This window comes from Chelmon rostratus, chromosome 15 (assembly GCF_017976325.1).
Source record: "Chelmon rostratus isolate fCheRos1 chromosome 15, fCheRos1.pri, whole genome shotgun sequence".
Classification (NCBI taxonomy): Eukaryota; Metazoa; Chordata; class Actinopteri; order Chaetodontiformes; family Chaetodontidae; genus Chelmon; species Chelmon rostratus.
In genome coordinates, this window is record NC_055672.1 from 4,473,604 (window position 1) to 4,491,033 (window position 17,430).

Here is a 17,430-nt window from a genome sequence, read left to right on the forward strand (position 1 = left end):
AAATACAATTTCTATATTTATCAGTTGCATTTAATTTAAAACTCATTGAATAAACCCATTGCTGGATCACCAACAGGGTGAAACAGACAACTGCCTCAGGGACCACATATTCACTTTATGTGAGTTGGTTTATGGTAATTTGATAAAATGCAAATAATTTTGTGGAACATGTACCGCTAAAGCACAAGGACTTGACAGAAATGACAGTTTAGAAATCTGCAGATAGTTGTTAAGATCTTTATTGTTACTACTCTTTGCAATCTGACTACATGTGCAAATTTCCAGACCTGATGGATAACTCCTGACATGGATGAAAGCTAACTGGGCCATCCTGCAGTGGGGACAGGAGCAGGGGGACCACTATATGCAACTTCTACTTGACTTAAGACTACCCCGTTCGCCCCTTAGTTTTTGCTATATCTGTGTATTATACAAATTATTGACTTCCACATTTGTATTTTACTAATTTATGCTTTTGCAGATAAATAGATTGCCATTGAACCAAATGTGTTTTTACTGGCTGTTCTTGAAAATCTGAAAACAATAGGAAGAACTCCGGCTCTCTGTCTTATTTGCTGCTGAAATATTCATTAAATCTTGAGCAGTTGGCTTTCTGAGAAATGCAGCAAGTTTCACTTTCACACTGTTTCATTTCTGAGGCACGATGAGAATTACGGATCGAAAATTTTCTACACTCCATCTGCCAAAATAGTGGAAATAAACATTTGAAAACAATCACAAATTAAAACATATTGCGATATGAGGTGAACGTTTGCACTGACAACAGAAACTTGAAGGGCCACTGTTTTTGAACGGAGATAATTTTAGTCTTTTTTACGCACGCGAGTGATGCATCTCATTAATATACGATCTTCGGCACTCGTCAGTTCAAATCAAAACGCTCTCGAGCCCTCTGCTCTCCCGCGCGAGTTTCCGGGTTTTTTCCGGTACATTTCCTAGCAACGCTGTACACACCTTGGATACAAGCTTCCGGAAGCGCGGTCATTGTGGCGGACTGACAACATCAACATGGAACCTCCAGAGGTAATTATGGTGTGAAAATCATTTTATGCATCACATTGGTGTCGTTCTTCGGCACGATTTCACTTAACTATCACCCGGGGAAATGTGGCTAAACTTTACCCAACGTTGACTGTTGTCAATAGCTAGCTAACTGCTAATCGCGTTGCTAGGTTGTTAGCTGTCAAACAAATGGCTAAAGTAACCTTGTTCCTCTTAAACGCGATGCTATTGTCAGACAAAATGTTGCGTTTGCACCATCAGTAATAATGGCAGCATGAATCATTGGCGGCTAATCAGTTGCAAGTTAACGTTAGCAGTTTGGATGCGGGTTTACGTTATATTCAACGTAGTCATGCGTCTCTCGCCATGCTATCAGTAACCTGTTGCTCTTAGCTAGCTTTTTGCTGTGCTAGTCAACCCATTGACATGTGATACATGATATAATGTACTTAAAATCAAATACTGCTAATTTTATGCTCTGCTGTACATTCGTGTTTTTCTTATTTTTTATTCAGTTACTTCGAAGTTAAAGCCGTTTCCCGTGATATATTGACATTATTTTGCTTGTCACATCTAAGGAATTGCGATTAGCCACAGAAATGCCTAGATAGATACTCAAGTCAATTTTAATTATATAAACCAATATCGCAAATCCTGTACAGTAATTCTGTACTGCACAAGACACCGTCTATCCTTATACCCTCGTTTCGGATAAAGGAAAAATTCCCCCAAAAAAGGCCTTTAAAGAGGGAAAAAAAATGGATGTAACCCCACAGTAAGAACAACAGAACATGGGTCCCTCTTGCAGGACAGACAGACATGCAGCAGATGATGTGTGCACAGATTAAACAAATATAGTACAGTTACATTATGGATAATCAGGATGACAAAACCATACGTAGATTGAAAAGATATGAAACATAGTGTACACAATTAATCCCAAAGGCTAACTGCAGTTGTTACAACAGCCATGTCACATAAACCACAACAACAAATGAAGTAGGTAAGAACTATAGAAGAAATATAGAATAAAAGAAAAGCAGTGAATATAGACTAACCTTTAACTCGACTGCATAATATATGTTGTACAAAGATATGGGTAATATACTGTACCTTAGTAGTGTGAGTTCAGTAGATAATTGTATATGCTGCTGGGAGCATGATTGGCCTCGGATATTATTGGATTTAACGTTACATGAAAAGACAGGAATGGGTACATTATAAAATAATTTAGAGTTGTGTGGTTGCATAATAGATACAGAGGACATTGAGATATGACTATGAATAAATGTGCTTTAATGATAGAGCCCCCTGTCCCAACACAGTGGATGCTCATTATACAAAGTGATGGCAGCTGGCAGGAATGACTTCCTTATTACAAGGAGCTGATTCAGTTTCTTCAGTTTGTGCAGTAGGCTCCTTTCAACTACCAACTTCAGATGCGACAGACGTATGACCAGCAGTTGTTTTAAACCTCTACATAAATGGTTCAGTGTTCTCATGCTTTAGATCACACAGCAGGGTTAAATGCCACAAGGGGACAGTAACACTGTGTTGTTGTTTGGTTCACAGAGGGCAGCGACATCTCCTCAGTTGCCAGCAGATGAAGATGTGATTCAGTCTGCTGGACAAACATCCATAAACCAACTGGAAGCTCAAAGTCATAGCTGTGCTTTTCAGGACCAGAGAAGGCCCAGGCAGGATACAGATGGCTGGGTGATTCAACAGCTGTGGGGGCACTCATCACAACCAGGTACGTACATTGAGTAAAACAGTGAGTTTCACATTCTTCTGTTTTTTTGTCATAATGTTGAATAAGACTAGGTGATTCAGGACAAATGTGTTACTGGAAATCTGTGGATTTGACTAAATATATAAACTATACTTATATATGCATATGTATTTAAAATATAAATATATACTAGATAAAATTTATAAAGAATATATTTCAAGATATGTGTGGAAAATCACATTTCAAGTTGTCTAGTTGATAATTCATCACATTGGATCCAATGATAATGGAAGGATGAAGGCAGTGAGTTTTCATACATAAAGTTTCAAGGATCTATAATTTGTGAGCTCTAAACCTGTTTATACTGCCTGTGAATAACATTCAGCATTTTCTGTATCTACAGAATTTCAGGATAGTAACCTGTCTCCATCCCTTCCCTTGTTGCCTGTAAACTCTGGAGTGGAACATATGTTCACTGAATATTCTTTATTCCAACAAAGTGACAATGAATTTGCCCCTTTAAGGTAAAATAAAATCAATCAAAAGTCAGTTATTAATTGTGTGGACATAGTTTTCTACAAAATGTCACTTGAATGTTTTTCATTTTCTTTATTAACCTTTTGAAGGGCTTACCCAGACATTTCCATGGCATCAGAGAGGTTTCACTTTCCACCCCAGGATCGCACTACTCAGGCTTCTCAGCGTGGTTCACTGTCACAGCACCCTTTGGCTCAGGCAACCATCCTGTCTGAAGAAGGATCAAACAGCTGCTGCTCTCTGTCCCAACACAGTTTGTCACTAGCGGATGAAGTCAGACAAGAGGAAACCGTTCACCCCCCATTGATTGCCACCACTGACAGACAGGGATTACCATCCAGAGATGTTACAGTTAGTAGACAGAATAACTCAGAGACTTTAACTGACCCTGCAGGCAAGCCAGTGGGAGAGGCTGCTGAAGATGAGACATTCTTTCTGCGTAAGGAGATTCCTGCCCAGCATCTTCTGGAGCTTCTTCAGAAAGATATTGGCATGCCAAGCAGCAGTAGTAGTGCTGTTTCCTCTGCCTCTGAGACCTCTGTAAAGATTGTTGCATCTTTTTCTAAAGAGCCTAAAAGCAGTCAAATTTGCAAATCGGACATTGACCAAAGCACAGTTAGAAGAGAAGGTCCTCCAGGTGAGGCTTCTCTTCCCCAGCAGCAGACAAAACCTCCTGACAGAAATGTATACCCTGACCAGTCACAAATGGTATCATCTGAGGTCTGTAACATCACCATGGGGCTCCGCAGCACTCAACCTGATGACAGTAGTGAAGCGTTACACAGAGAGCTGTTGTCTGAGGCACAGAGGTGCAGCACCTATGAAGCTGAGTCTAAAAACAAACAGCGAAGTCCTACACCACCTGGCCAGTCTACAGAGACATGTAAAAGCAAGCCAAGTGTCACCACAGCAAATCTGGGTGGCGTGCCATGGATGGGTCCGTTTTCAGTGGGTGTTGAACAGGGTCACAGTGAGCAAGACCTCTGGTCCTCAGGGAACCAGACAGGGATTGATGGATCTTACCTGGGTTTCCTTCCACAGTCTCAATCCACTCCAGGTGTTTTTAAGACCCCGCCAAAATCCAGTGTCAAGGCTAAATTGGGTCAACTTTCTGCTATAGAATCCAACAAAGAGAAGTCATTTGAGTCAAACTCAGAGATCTCTCCAGAGACCGCTGTTCCCGTGGCAGATGTCCATCACCCAGACACATCAAATCAGTGCCAAGAGGAAGCTACCTCTGCAAAAGTCCAGTCTCTCCCAAGTCTCAACTATATGCAGAAAGTAGATGCTTGGAGGGCAAACCAGACGTCAGGCAAGACATCTCTATTTGATAGCTTGGCACTGCAAGGATTTTCTGGCATCTCTCCTAAAAAGAAAGCTTATGATGCAATATCTGACACTCTGAACCGTGTCCTGAGTCAGCAAGCTAGGAGTTTAAACCAGCCCACTGTTTCAAGTGGTGCCCATCAGAATGTCACACAGAGCTCCTTCATGGCTCCCTCTGGCTCTTCTTTAAGAAGAGGGGAGGCTGTGGGCAGTTCTCCCAGTGACAAAGATAACACTGGGTCTGCAACAAGACCCTCTGCCTCACCCTTCGGCAGGTCACAGTCCCATTCTTCTCTTAGCACGGTTGTTATGTCGATCAAGAAGGATCAGCAGACAGAGGGACGTGCAGAAAAAGAGAAGACTCAGGACAGTGTTCATCATCAGCCAAGTGCCACATCTCAACCTTTGCCTCCCCTGGGCCTCGGCCAGTTCAGTGACGTGTCACTCGATCAAGATGTGACACTTTCAAGTTCCCAAGATAGTTACAACAGTGGAATCAAATTAGGAACTTCCATTGGAGCTTCCTCTGTTGTCAGCCTAGAAGTAGATAACTATGCCCCGTACTGGACTTCAAAACTGTCAACACCACCACCTCTGCCCAGAGGGCAGCTCAACATTGAAGAACGAATTCCGGTATTTGAAAACCTGAAAATCAGATATATATACAAGCATAGGAATTCTTTCAAATATTTAAGATATGTTTAGGACTGGGAAATGTATTATTGTTATTGCAGAGTCAGTTTTAGCAGATATAAGTTATCATAAGCAGTTAATTTTTTTATTTTATTAATTTTATGCATGCTGTAGTTGAAAAAACAATTTACGTGTAGACCTGCATCCCTAATTCTGATATGTTCTGTATCTGTTTTTCTTGCAGTTGTATCTTCATAACCTGGGTATTGACCAGTCTCCCTCAACAATCTTAACTCCATTTGCACCCAGAGGGCCAATCAGAGAACCTGAATTCTCTCCCACTGACCTCTGTACAATTAAAGGATCTGTTGGAACCCCAACCAAGAGCACCCAGCCCTCTGAAGGTACCTTTTAAAAATGATGCTCTAAATAGAAAATTTAACAAACACTTGAAGAGCAGAATTTTCATGTATATATTCATTTATCTGTAGTATCTGAGTTTCAGTGCCTGTAGTTCATCATACACTGTGTCTAGAAGGTACAAAAGGCACATTTTACAGCAAGCTTAAAGCCAAGTTTCCTCTTTGAATAAGAATATAGGGTGATATAATGATATTTAAATTTTCAGGTGGCAGTCCCCATAAAGGAGAGTTCTCCAGATCCAGCATTCTGTCAGTGGACTCCAGTATATCCATACCCTTCAGCCTGGACAGTCTTGGTCCAGCTGCATCTATTCCAGAGCGGACCATGCGGCCTTCTCCTTCATCAAATAGAGAAGTTATCCAGAGTGAACACAGACTGTCACCTGTGTCCCAGCGTGATGAAGACTCTTATCCCTCCACACTGCAGACCACCCTGCATCAGCAGAGGGACAGCAGCTTAACCAGCAGCCAGAATACTATCCAGCAAGGAGACAGATTTGATTCTGATGTCTCGTTGGCTACCGAGGATAAAGGCGGGGATAGAGACTTGCATTCGCCCTTGCAAACGAGCCACAGTATGGAACGAAGTGCAGAAGCTTCTTTTGTTAGCTCCAAGGCTTTGTTGGAGATTCGCAAGTTGCTCGCCCAGGCGGACAATGTGGTATCTGCTGGGTCTTCTGTGGCTTCCTCACCCTCCTCTGCGGCGCCTCGTCTGCTCTCTAATGAGGACATATTCCTTTCACTGAGGAAGGAAACCAACAGACTCCAGGACTCCTCATTCTCCTCCTCCTCCGCGACAGCAGATCCCAGAACTCGATCCTCACAGCTGTGGGCCAGGTCCTCGTCCGACTCCATGCTGACCTCAGAGAAACTTAGAGAAAGCTCTGTTGGTCGAGAGAGTATGACTTCATCAAGGCAACCTAATTATCCATCCACACATCCTCTTGTCACTGGACCAACCACAGGTGCATACAGAAGGCAACAAGATAGTGCTGTTAGTAGAGGTATGGGATTGTCCCTTGTCCTCTCCCAGTCAGCCCGGCGGGCAGAGCCTGAGGGCTGCAGTGCTGCTCCCCCTGATACCAAAGTCCCACCACAGCCATCAGTTGTCAAGCCATCACCATCTTTGGGTACACAACAGCTCACCTCTACTCCTACAGACAAGGCAAGTGCCATAGAGGAGGAAAAACAGATGACTCTGGAAGGTCCTGTGCAGAGTAGGTCCTCATCACCCATCCTCGAGGACACAGATCAGGGACTGATGAGTGATGGGAGCAGTGAGAGCTCGCTGGCAGTCAGAGTGGCCAAGTTACTGCAGAGTGAATCCCCAGCCACCATGGTGTCCAGTACACCCAGCGTCACTGACCAAGAGGAGAACAAAGCCAGAGGTAAGAGGATTCACATGTTCAAATTGTACACACTAACCGTGACTGATAAAATCAAACTTTTCAAACAAATCCTGCAGCATAATGAGTGTGGTCCTTCCTCATGCATAGTTTTTTTTGTGTGAGTCTGTCTCATTCCTCACACACAACCCAGTCAAGCATGTGCTGCTTTGGCCTCCTTTTCTTCAGCGGATTAGAAGAACCCTGTTCCAACTCACCTGTTGGCTATGTACATTGACATACTGTCAAAGAAACTAACTCGCACAAATCATCTGCATTTGCTTAACTGTTTCTGTGCTGCAGAGTGGATTAAGATGAAGCTATCAGGACGACAGTGTGAGCCTCTGGAGTTGGACAGAGAAGACAGAGAGCGGATTGAAGAGATCAAGAGAGAGCTGTTGTTAAAAAACCCTATAAAGGTAAACCACCAATGAAGAGCTCTTTAGTGGTACACTTCACAGTCATCATTAAAGAGGCAGACGTTGCTGCATTTTGAAATAATGTTTTGTTGTCATTCTAATGTCCTGCCTCCAATCTGTGGACAGTACAGGTTTCACGTTAGAGGTAACTGCAGGCATGGTGTGTCAACAAATGCATGTTTGACTTTTGGAAAAGAAATGTAATTTAAACTCTTCAGTTATTTTTTCAGTGCAATTTTGCCATACAAAAGGGTTTTCTTTGAGTCTTTGCAGTGAATTAATTCACAGGGTAATATAAAGACCTTGCCTGGTTTCACAGTTTGGCACAGACCTTGTTTGCTTTTCTTTCAGAGTCAGGGGAGCACAGATACAGAGAGCAGTGCAGGGTCTGGTGTTAGAGTCCTGAGGGGGCAGGATCCAGCTCAGCAAGCAGATCCATTCACTGCTCTCATTGATCCTAACAACCAGTCATCCCGGCCTCTGCAGAGCCTCAGCTCAGATTGCTCTGACTCCGGTGTGCAGCTTCAAAACCTTCCTCAGGTCTCAGATCTAGAGGCTCAGATACGTGAGATTGCTGCCAGAGAAGGGGTAACTCTCCCTAGGAGAAACCCACGGGCCCTCACATCTATCACTATCGCCACTCGCAGGCGCTCCACCTCCCCCTCTCCCTCCACGTCGCCTGCTCCTCCTCTCAGTCCAGCACCACAGCTTCTCCACCTGAATGAGCTCTCCACAGTAGCAGTCGAACACCCTAAAGGTAACAGGCAGCTTCCCACTACCATGGATGAAGAAGATAAGACAACCCAAGACCTGCAATCTGTGTTTGAGCCGAACAGTAGTCTGTACACCAGAAACCAAAACCTGACTCCTCACTCAGCACCGGGCGATCAGAAGAGGCAGGACACTGTTGGAGGCCAGTGTGAAGAACCTCCTCTGACCTCACGGGATCTAGATAGAGAGGAGGTGAATGCTAAAGACGACAACACACCATCTTTTGGGCGAGATGGCGAGTTGTCTGGCCAAGACAGCTCTGTTTCTGGTGTTGGTCCTGAAGCTGAACAGGCCACAAGTTCATCCACCCCTGAATCTCCAGCCAAGACGGGTCACGTCTCACATGTCCATCTCACTCTGTCCCCCAAAGCCACCGATCACCACTTGGCCACTGCTGCCCAATCCAGTCATGCTGATGCTGTTACAGGGCTGCCACGTAAAGAATTTGTCCCCCTCAGACACTCGTCTTCTGCTGCCAGCAGTCCGGACGAAGGTGTCGGGTTGTCCAGTCCGCCAGAGTGGTGCGACAGCAGAGAGCCAATAAGACAACGGGGACCTGAAAGAGCTGACACCTCCACCCTGTTCAAACCTGCTGTGCCTCAGGGAAGGTTGACCTCCACATCCCTACAATCTTTTACTCCATCTCACAGAGTTATGGTGTTGCCAAGACCCTTAACCAGTGAATCACCAGGTAGGCTTGTTATGAAATGTACCTGTTAGTATCTGATAGACTTCTCATTTTATTTTTGCCTTTGTAACAGGAGTGTTTTATAACTTTAACTACACTTTAACTAGATAAGAAAGCCAAATCTTCACTTTACTGATATCACACTATAAATGAGGGCAAATGATGAGAACACACTGTAAGTTTGTTTGTGTTCTGCTTCCATGAGTTGGTGATATTAGTTGTTTTAAACACTAACCAAGTCGAGGGTGTGGAAGTGTGGCTGCTGGCCAGCCGTTTAAAAACAACAAGAGCTGATGGTGCATTCTTGGCAAAATTAGATAATAAGTAATGAATGTCAACATGGTTTTATTCTAAATTATCTGTGTTCCTTCTCACCCTTCCTCTTACAGCAATGCCTGTACTTTTGCCATATAAACCCCATGGCAGTGAGGAGCTCTTCTACATCCCTCAAACAGAAGCTGACTTCTCCTCTACTGACCTGTCTGACACCACTATGGAAAGCACCCACACAGGTACATTCAACACTGGAGCCACTACACAATTTCTGCTTCATTACAATTTGAAGGCTTTTCCCTAAAAGTCTATGATTCGAGTCATCAAGTCAAGAGTCAGCTTGCATTTTGTCAGTTTAATCACAGCTTTTTTTGTTTTATGGCACAAAGCAATACAAGTGCAGCAACAAGGCAGGCCTTTAACTTTGATCTGGACGCATGCTTGTGACTTCTCTGTGTGGAAATCTGATGTTTTCAAAGGATAGATGATGACAAAAGTTTAAAATGTGTGGGTCTTCCAGGCAAAACATGAGCCTCATGTAGGCTGATGTATGAGTAGAGTGTGGGGCTGGACTGACACTAACTGACAGGGAGTGACTAATATATTTCTCCTATTTGTAGTTGAGGTGCATTGAGGAAAAACGAGAACAAAAATATGTATCAATAAGAAAAGGCATGGATCAACCACAATATAGATTAATAAACTGATATTTCACATGGAGTCCACATGGGAAAGGTACTGCAGTGTCTCATATGAAGTCCAACTTCAATTGATAGAGATTCATTGTCATGCCTGCCACCTCATATGCTACCTGTATTTAGTTATATGGGCTTCCCAACAAGCAGCGTGCCAGCACAGCTGAAGGGAGCGCAGCCATTGATTCAGGTGTTGGAGGTTCCCTGAAATCTCTTCCAAACCTTTAAAATGTCTTTTTATATTTTTTACATTGCCGGAATTTACCTGATGTAGTCATCTGGAATAACTTGTAACAACAATAGAATAATAGGCCAATCATACAGGATGCGTTTTTTTGTGTCTTTTTCAGTTGTTTTCTGTTGGCAGAAAGTGTTTTGTGTGCTGCTGATGCATCCAGAGCACCTGTCGTTGACTGTCAGAGCAGATGCCTGACATTGGAAAAAACTTCAACTCATAGCAGAAAAGCATCTATGTCATTTGCGTTATTTCTCATTGTCCAATCGAATGCATTGAGAGGCGGGCCTTCTGCGATGGTGCCGACACAGCTTGCAGGAATTATGGAGGACAAACTAGTGCTGGCTGTTGCTGAGCTTTGATTTTACAAACTAGTTATCATGATTGAACAGAAAACAGCAGACCTGGAGGCAAATTAGGGTGTTAGTTAGTTAGTTGTTTTCATTTATTTAAACTTTAGTAGTAGTTAACTGGAACTCCATAGTATGCACTTCTGTTTGTTGGAGCTTCTGGTCCAAACAGATCTGTTTTCCTGTGTCCAGTCTACTGTTTGACTTTTAATCAGAAGCCAGAGCAAGTGCTCTCTGCCGCGCCATTTATTAGGCAGATGTTTATTCATCAGGTAGCCGTCTAACCATCCACTAACTAGAAAGTCGCCTATTAGCTAGTTAAAATAAAAGGTACAGATCTGTGAGTTTACTTCACAGCAAAATCACAGTTAGGCTAAGGTTAAGGGAATCATTGGCTGCTTAGTAACAATAAAAAAAATGGTGACAAGCTGCCTTTAAATGATTTCAACATAAAAGGCAGTGTGGTGCACCTGGTGTTTTGCATTCTGCAAAAAGTTCTCTGTCTGATTGAGCCCTGAGGTGAAATTTCTGCCTACATCACTTGAAACATCACTTGAAACCAAAAACAAGTGAAAGGGTTAACGCTGTTTGAATTGTGCATCTCTGTTTTCCTTTCAAAAATTTGTGTAAAATGGCTCTTTGTAAATACTGAAGAGCTTTTCTGTCTTGCAACTTACTGAACTTAAACATCGCAAATAATCAAAAAGTTAAATTAAAATGAATGAATTTATCACATCCAGAGAATTGAATTTTGGATGAATGTGCGACAAATGAGGAGGCTCTGCTCTCATTTCCCCTGTGCCCATATGAGTGTATGAGTAGCAGCTGGTCTATTGTAACATACACCAGGCAGTGCATTCATTATTCATGTTCGGGGGCAGGGTGAGACAAAGGCAGAGGAGGGGCCCCAGCAGAGACCGAGAGAGGACCGTAGACTCCACATCTTTGAACATCTTCTGTTCATTACAGGCTGAAAATCAAGGATGTTGTTCAGTTATCCAGCAGTGGTTTCACTTTCTCTGAGTCGCACTCGTCATGAGGTAACAAGCCACTTTTGAATTCTGACCAGGCTCAGACGACGCTGTGCCCCCACGCTTCAACAGTGACGTCCTCGGCCACCGAGACCCAGGGTTGGACCGCGGAGTCACCATCAGACACACAGAGGGAATCTACAGCAAGAGGTTGAAGACAGCCCCCTTCAAAATGAACGAGCCTGGACGCAGAGGTGAGCTGAACACCATCAGTCTGCGTACTTCCTGAATTTCTTCTGCTGTCACATCAGATGTTCGGAAACAAGCACCATCTGTCAACTGCTACATAAAACCTGTCATTGGTTAATTTGAACATATGTCAATCTGGCTGAATTAAACCAATCTAACAGAAACACTCCAAATGTACTCAGTAAATGTACTGAGATGAAAGGGTTACACTGTGTTTGGAAATGTAGAAAAATACAACTCTTTTGGGACGAGATAAGAAATACAGTGAATGAGAGTATTTCTAAAAGCTCTCCAGTGCTTTTTAATCTAATTTTTATTTATTATGTTTTACTCTTTTGGAAAAATACTAAACGAGTAGTATTAAACTGCTAAGTGGGCAATGAATGATAAATATGTTGTGTATAAGAAGTCTAATCCAAATTACATCTTTAGACCTGTTATCTCTCTCTCATCGTAGGTGTCTCTGTATCAGCAGATAGATCCTCACAAACATCTGTGACTCGGACTCCAAAGCCGTCTTCTCAGGTGTCAGTTGCCTTTACCAGAGTGCCTTTATCGAGCAACCATGAAGCCTCCACGAGAGACCAGGGGACCAGCCCAGTGCAGTTCCTCAGTTATGATCATCCAGAGCCCAGCCCAGTGCATTTGGAAATGGACTACGACAAGACGAGCCATCACCTGGACCGAAGCTGTGTCCCGCAGGCAGGAGGGGAGCGGGACCAGTACAGGGGGGACCTCTCTCACCCCGCTGCCCAGCGGAGGAGCAGCACTCTGGACCAACTGTGGCGGAGGTTCTGCGATCAGCGGAGCCTGGAGGAGTCCCGACCGACCAGTGACAGAGAGGCGTCGCTGCTGGAGCGGCTCGAGCGCCTTTCCCGTCTTATTCATAGTACAAGAGGCACAAACACATCAGAGGCATATTGTGACCCAGAAGGAAGGAGAGGAGAAGATGCCGCAGGGAAGGAAACACATATTGGAGAGATGAAGAGGAGCGTCGGTACTGAGGCCAGTGAACATCCAATCCCTCGCCAGGCCTGGACGCAGAGGCTTCAGGTAGAGGAAACTTCTCAACCTGCTGACGAGGACTCCTTCACCTCCAGCTTCTCTCACGACTCCTCCCTGAGTCCACACCTCTGTCCAGCAGACCGAGACGAGTCAGAGACCGTGTCCACCGTGTCTGGCTCCATTTCCACTGTGGACACGGCGCGGCTGATCCGAGCTTTCGGCGCCCACAGAGTCCAGCACCTGAAAACCGGCTCCGGCCTCAGTAAACTGTACAACACCATCAACAAGCAGAAAGATGGGAGGGAACAGAGGAGAGGAAGAAGGAAAGAGCCACCTCACTTCATCGCACTGTCAGAGACCACCGGCACTGATGAATCCACAGTAAGAACATCTGCACATTATTCTGAAGTTTATTTAATTACACATGTAGAGGGATGATCAAGCTTTGAAATCCTTTAATTTAAAATACAGCAACAAGATGTTTCAGTGCATCTCTCTCTGTCCAGGCATCGGCACTATTTAAGAAAGGAAAAGTTTACGCATGGCTCTGTTCTATTAAAAACTGAAACTGAAGCAGCTAAATGGAATTCAGCCATGAGTAATATATTTACACCCATGCTTTTCCTGTTTTGACATGTGACATGTGAGAAAAATGCACGGCACGAAGTGACACATAAATATAGAAACTTATAGTTACAGGCATTGAGCAGCTCTTATCTTCTGGTGTCATTGCATTGGTCGTCAGGTTGCTGCTGATTCTTCATCCTCAACCAGCACCTACACCTTCCCGTCACACCACGGCCCCTGCAGGACTCTGGCAGCCAAGAAGGCTGTTAGAATGGTCAGCAAAGGCATCCAGGCAGGTCGGTATTTGCTGAAGTTATTTGTTCCATGTCCTAAATTTTGGTTATTTGTGCTTTTGGTGTTGGAAAATGTTTACAAAGAAAGACCACTGTATTTTCTTAAGTGTCAACACGATGAGTCACTGAGTTACTGTCATTTGCTCAGGCAACAATAGATAGTCGCAAAACAGAAAATACATCTGTGTGAAAATGTCACATATTATTATTGTTTTGGCCCAAATATAAGTGAGCGATTTTTGGAAAAAGAGCATTTGAAGATACAAAACACTTTCAGGCAAATCCAGGCTGAAAATATCTCAGGGATGCTAACAGAGTCGTCATCCTTGACGTGCTTTCTCTTGTAAAAGTGAAACTTCTATGATACCAAACACCACATGTATAGCTTTTAGTTTTTGGCAGATGATTTGTTGTTTTAGGGCCAACTAATTCTAAAAGACACAATAAACTACAACATAATGCAGTTCTCTGTAGAAGCTGGTCCTCTCTTCATTCAAAAAGAATTTCTGCTGTTGTGAACACATGTTGTGTTGTGATTTCCAACAACATCATCTTATATTTGGGTTAATAATGTATTTATTTTATGAAGTTTGTGTTCTATATTTTTCACATTTGTCGAAATTTATTCCACCATATTCCTCATGAACAGATCAGAAACTGACTTTTTATTTTCAAAAAGCTGCAGTTTATTGCAGTTCAAGAGTTAATTGTTCGTTTTTGCAAAGTTGTTTATTTGTTTACTTATAGGGGAAAAAGCACATTGGAACATTCCACAGGTAAACAGGTTGATTGGTAACAGGTGATAGTATCACGATTGGGTCTGAATCATCCTGGAAAGGCTCAGTGGTTCACAGCGAGGATGGAGCGAGGTTCAACACTTTGTGAACACATGATTGTATGAAGGAGATTAATACCTGGACTCAGGAACACTTCAGAAAACTGTTGTCAGTAAACACAGTTCTGTGAATGATTGATTCTGTGTGATAGTTGTAATGAAACTAATTCTTTCAAAAAGAAATTTTCACACTGTTATTTCTTTTTCCTCAGGGGATCTGGAGCTTGTCAGTAATGGGACTCGACGCCACACCAGAGATGTTGGAACTACATTCCCTTCACCTGATGAAGCCAGAACTTCCAGGATCTCATCTTCCTCATCCATCTTAGAGAGGGGAAGAGGAGGGAGGAGGAACCCCCAATCTCAGAGGATACACAAACAGAGAGAGAGCAAGAGAAGCCCATCAAAGACCTACCCTGAAGGTATGTCAGGCTCCAGATGAGGTGTCTGTGCTCGCAGGTTTTGTTATATTTGTGCAGGTGTACTGGAAATTGGTTTGACAGTGAAATTAATCCTTTCTTTGGCTGGTTTGAACCTGCCTGGTCCTCTCCAGGTGTTTCATGGTTCATCTCCGCTGACGACCTGAGGTCAGAGGCGAGGAAGGAGAACCGGCCAGAGGAGGAGGAGTCGACGTGGAGGCCGAGCACCTCCTGGTTTGAACCGTACAGCAGAATCAATCCCTGGAGAGAGCCGCTCAGACAGAAACAAGTTCACGAGGGCGGAAACAAACGGCCCAGTTTTACACATCGTGCTGAACCCGATTTAGATCCAAGAACCAAAGTGATGCCCGCTGGTCTGGAACGCATCTCTCTGCAGGTTGGTTTGTATTTGTCTTTAGAAAACATCACTTTGCAGGCTGCTGCTGAGGACAGTTGATTATTTGTAGAATTAAGATTGAGAGACTCTTGAAAGAACACAGAAATCTCTTGTGTGAAACAGCCAAAAGTGTTATAACTCTGCAGAAGATGTGTCTCAATGTCTAGAGCCGCAATGATTCAATGATTAATCGATAGATTAGTTTTGACTTTTAAATTTACTGTCAAATATTTTGGTTTGAGTCATTTTTAAAGGGGAAAAAAAAGTAAAATTCCTGTGATTCCAGCTCCTTAAATGTGAATATTTTCTGGTTTCTTTTCTCCTCTATGACAGTAATTTGAATTTGAATTTTTCTGACACTTTATAGAACACCTTCAATTAATCAAGACAGCGATTGGCAGCTTAGTCAACAGTGAAAGGAATCGTTAGTAGCAGCACTAATAATGTTGCTGATTGAGATAATTTTTTTTCAGGACCTTTAAGATAAAATGCTGGGTGTTTGCTCTAATCTAAGATTCGAATGTCACATCATAACATGTTCCAAAAACAAATGTGGATGTTCCCTTTATAAAATCTCTCCGTTGACGCTCCTCTTCAATCCTGCAGGAGGCTCTGGAGATGCATCGGCCGGAGTTCATCTCTCAGTCCAGGCAGAGGGTGAAGCGCCTGGCTCAGCAGGCGGAGGAGAGAAAGCTACAGGAAGTCTTCAGCAGAGAGAGAGGTGAACTCTTCGGCCGGCCTGGAGGACCGGGGAGGCTGCCGAAGCCTGCAGGTACTCATCAGGAAACAGCAGAGGGGGGGTACTCCTCAGCTGAGGTGCTGCTGACGTTCTGTCGACAGCTTCATGTTTTATGTATGCAGACTTTTCCTTAAATCAGTTTCTGCACATGCATTGTGAAGATGAGTCCAGGCTTTAGAAACTGATCGTTATTCGTAGTATTTATAGCTGCTGTTTTAAAAAGTGGACTTTTTCTTTTAAGGCACAGCTCTGCTCAGGAGGGCTGTTCCCAGGAAGGAGATGATACAGAGGTCCAAACAGTAAGCTGGCATGTTCTGTTTTTAAAGTCATTTTTAATGCAAAATGTAAACAAATAAGTAGCATTGATTAGTAAAGGCCACAGTATCAATACTCGGCAGCACTTTAGCAACAGTGGTTTAAAGTTTGTTTAAAACTACATTTGCTGCATACTTTTTCCAATTTTTACCACAAACATTAAAAAAAATATCAAAACAGGTAATAAAACTGGATTGGTGTGCTGAGTCTGAAATATTACCATTTGACCAAGAATACTCTCTTATTCTTCAGACTGGCTGTAACATTGATATCATTGTTATAAATGGTTAAAAGCAGGTCTTTGCTACACTATTCAGATTACATTAGAATAAATGTTTTAGGAACTAACAACGTCCTGAACATTTCCAACTCCAGCAGAAGTATTAAATGTTCAGGTACTATGATGTAGTACTGAAGTCATCATCAGCAGTACAGGTGAAAGTAAATCTGGTGCTGCAGGACTTTTGTTAGACACTAACGTTGCAGAAAGGTTTCGATTACAGTATATAACAATAATATAAACGGCTGGTTTCGTCTCTTCTCCAGGATCTATGAGAATCTGCCAGAGGTGCAGAGGAGGAGGGAGGAGGAAAGAAGACGAGCAGAGTATCGATCTTACCGGCTGAACGCTCAACTCTACAACAAGGTACAACACAAAACCAGCTCCAGCATACATCTGACATGTTAAGTTACTTGTAAAGTGGCTGTTTTGGACGTTTTGACCAGCAGAGGTGAAAATGTTTGACACGCTGCTTTCTGTCTTTCAGAGAATCACCAGTCACGTTCTGGGCAGGAGAACAACATGGCAGTGATGGAACAGACCAGTGAAAGTTTTTACTGTAGATGAAATCAATAATGTGAAAACATTTTTACATTACATTACATTTTATTAACAAAACGGAACAAAACTACCTAACTTAAATAAAAAATAGCTTTTATTTATCTTTGACCAAATTTTTTTAGTTTATATTTGAAAGATTATGTAAAAAGTAGACCTCTAGTCATTTTTACTTTTTCCTACTTGCAGTCCAGATGAGTGTTTTAATTGGCTTAAACTTGAAAATGTGTTTTAAGTAAAAAATAAACCAGATTTCTGCAGATTCTTTTGAGCATTTCTGCTAAATTCCGTGTTTTGATTGAAGACAGGAAGG

At 42.9% G+C, this 17,430-nt stretch overlaps 1 protein-coding gene across 2 annotated transcripts; it reads left to right on the forward strand.

Annotated features, from left to right (window-relative positions):
* Nucleotides 1-952: 952 nt before the first annotated feature.
* On the forward strand, nucleotides 953-17,379 carry alms1 (ALMS1 centrosome and basal body associated protein). 2 transcript variants are annotated; one of them, XM_041953123.1, is made up of 18 exons: nucleotides 953-1,044; nucleotides 2,596-2,776; nucleotides 3,159-3,279; nucleotides 3,382-5,251; nucleotides 5,496-5,655; nucleotides 5,880-7,061; nucleotides 7,362-7,477; nucleotides 7,829-8,939; nucleotides 9,326-9,448; nucleotides 11,559-11,714; nucleotides 12,167-13,095; nucleotides 13,460-13,577; nucleotides 14,622-14,831; nucleotides 14,963-15,225; nucleotides 15,832-15,997; nucleotides 16,206-16,263; nucleotides 16,826-16,925; nucleotides 17,047-17,379. In XM_041953123.1, the coding sequence occupies exons 1-18, from the start codon at nucleotides 1,030-1,032 to the stop codon at nucleotides 17,089-17,091; spliced, it is 6,924 nt and encodes a 2,307-aa protein (XP_041809057.1). In that variant the 5' UTR covers nucleotides 953-1,029; the 3' UTR covers nucleotides 17,092-17,379. The 2 variants fall into 2 exon arrangements, with proteins under 2 accessions (XP_041809057.1, XP_041809058.1); XM_041953124.1 differs by having other exon boundaries at nucleotides 12,185-13,095.
* The last annotated feature ends 51 nt before the right edge of the window (nucleotides 17,380-17,430 follow it).

Coding starts and splice junctions, on each gene's coding strand:
- alms1 (XM_041953123.1), top strand. Junction 3,280..3,381: donor AATGAATTTGCCCCTTTAAG/GTAAAATAAAAT, acceptor AACCTTTTGAAG/GGCTTACCCAGACATTTCCA. Junction 14,832..14,962: donor ATCAAAGACCTACCCTGAAG/GTATGTCAGGCT, acceptor GGTCCTCTCCAG/GTGTTTCATGGTTCATCTCC.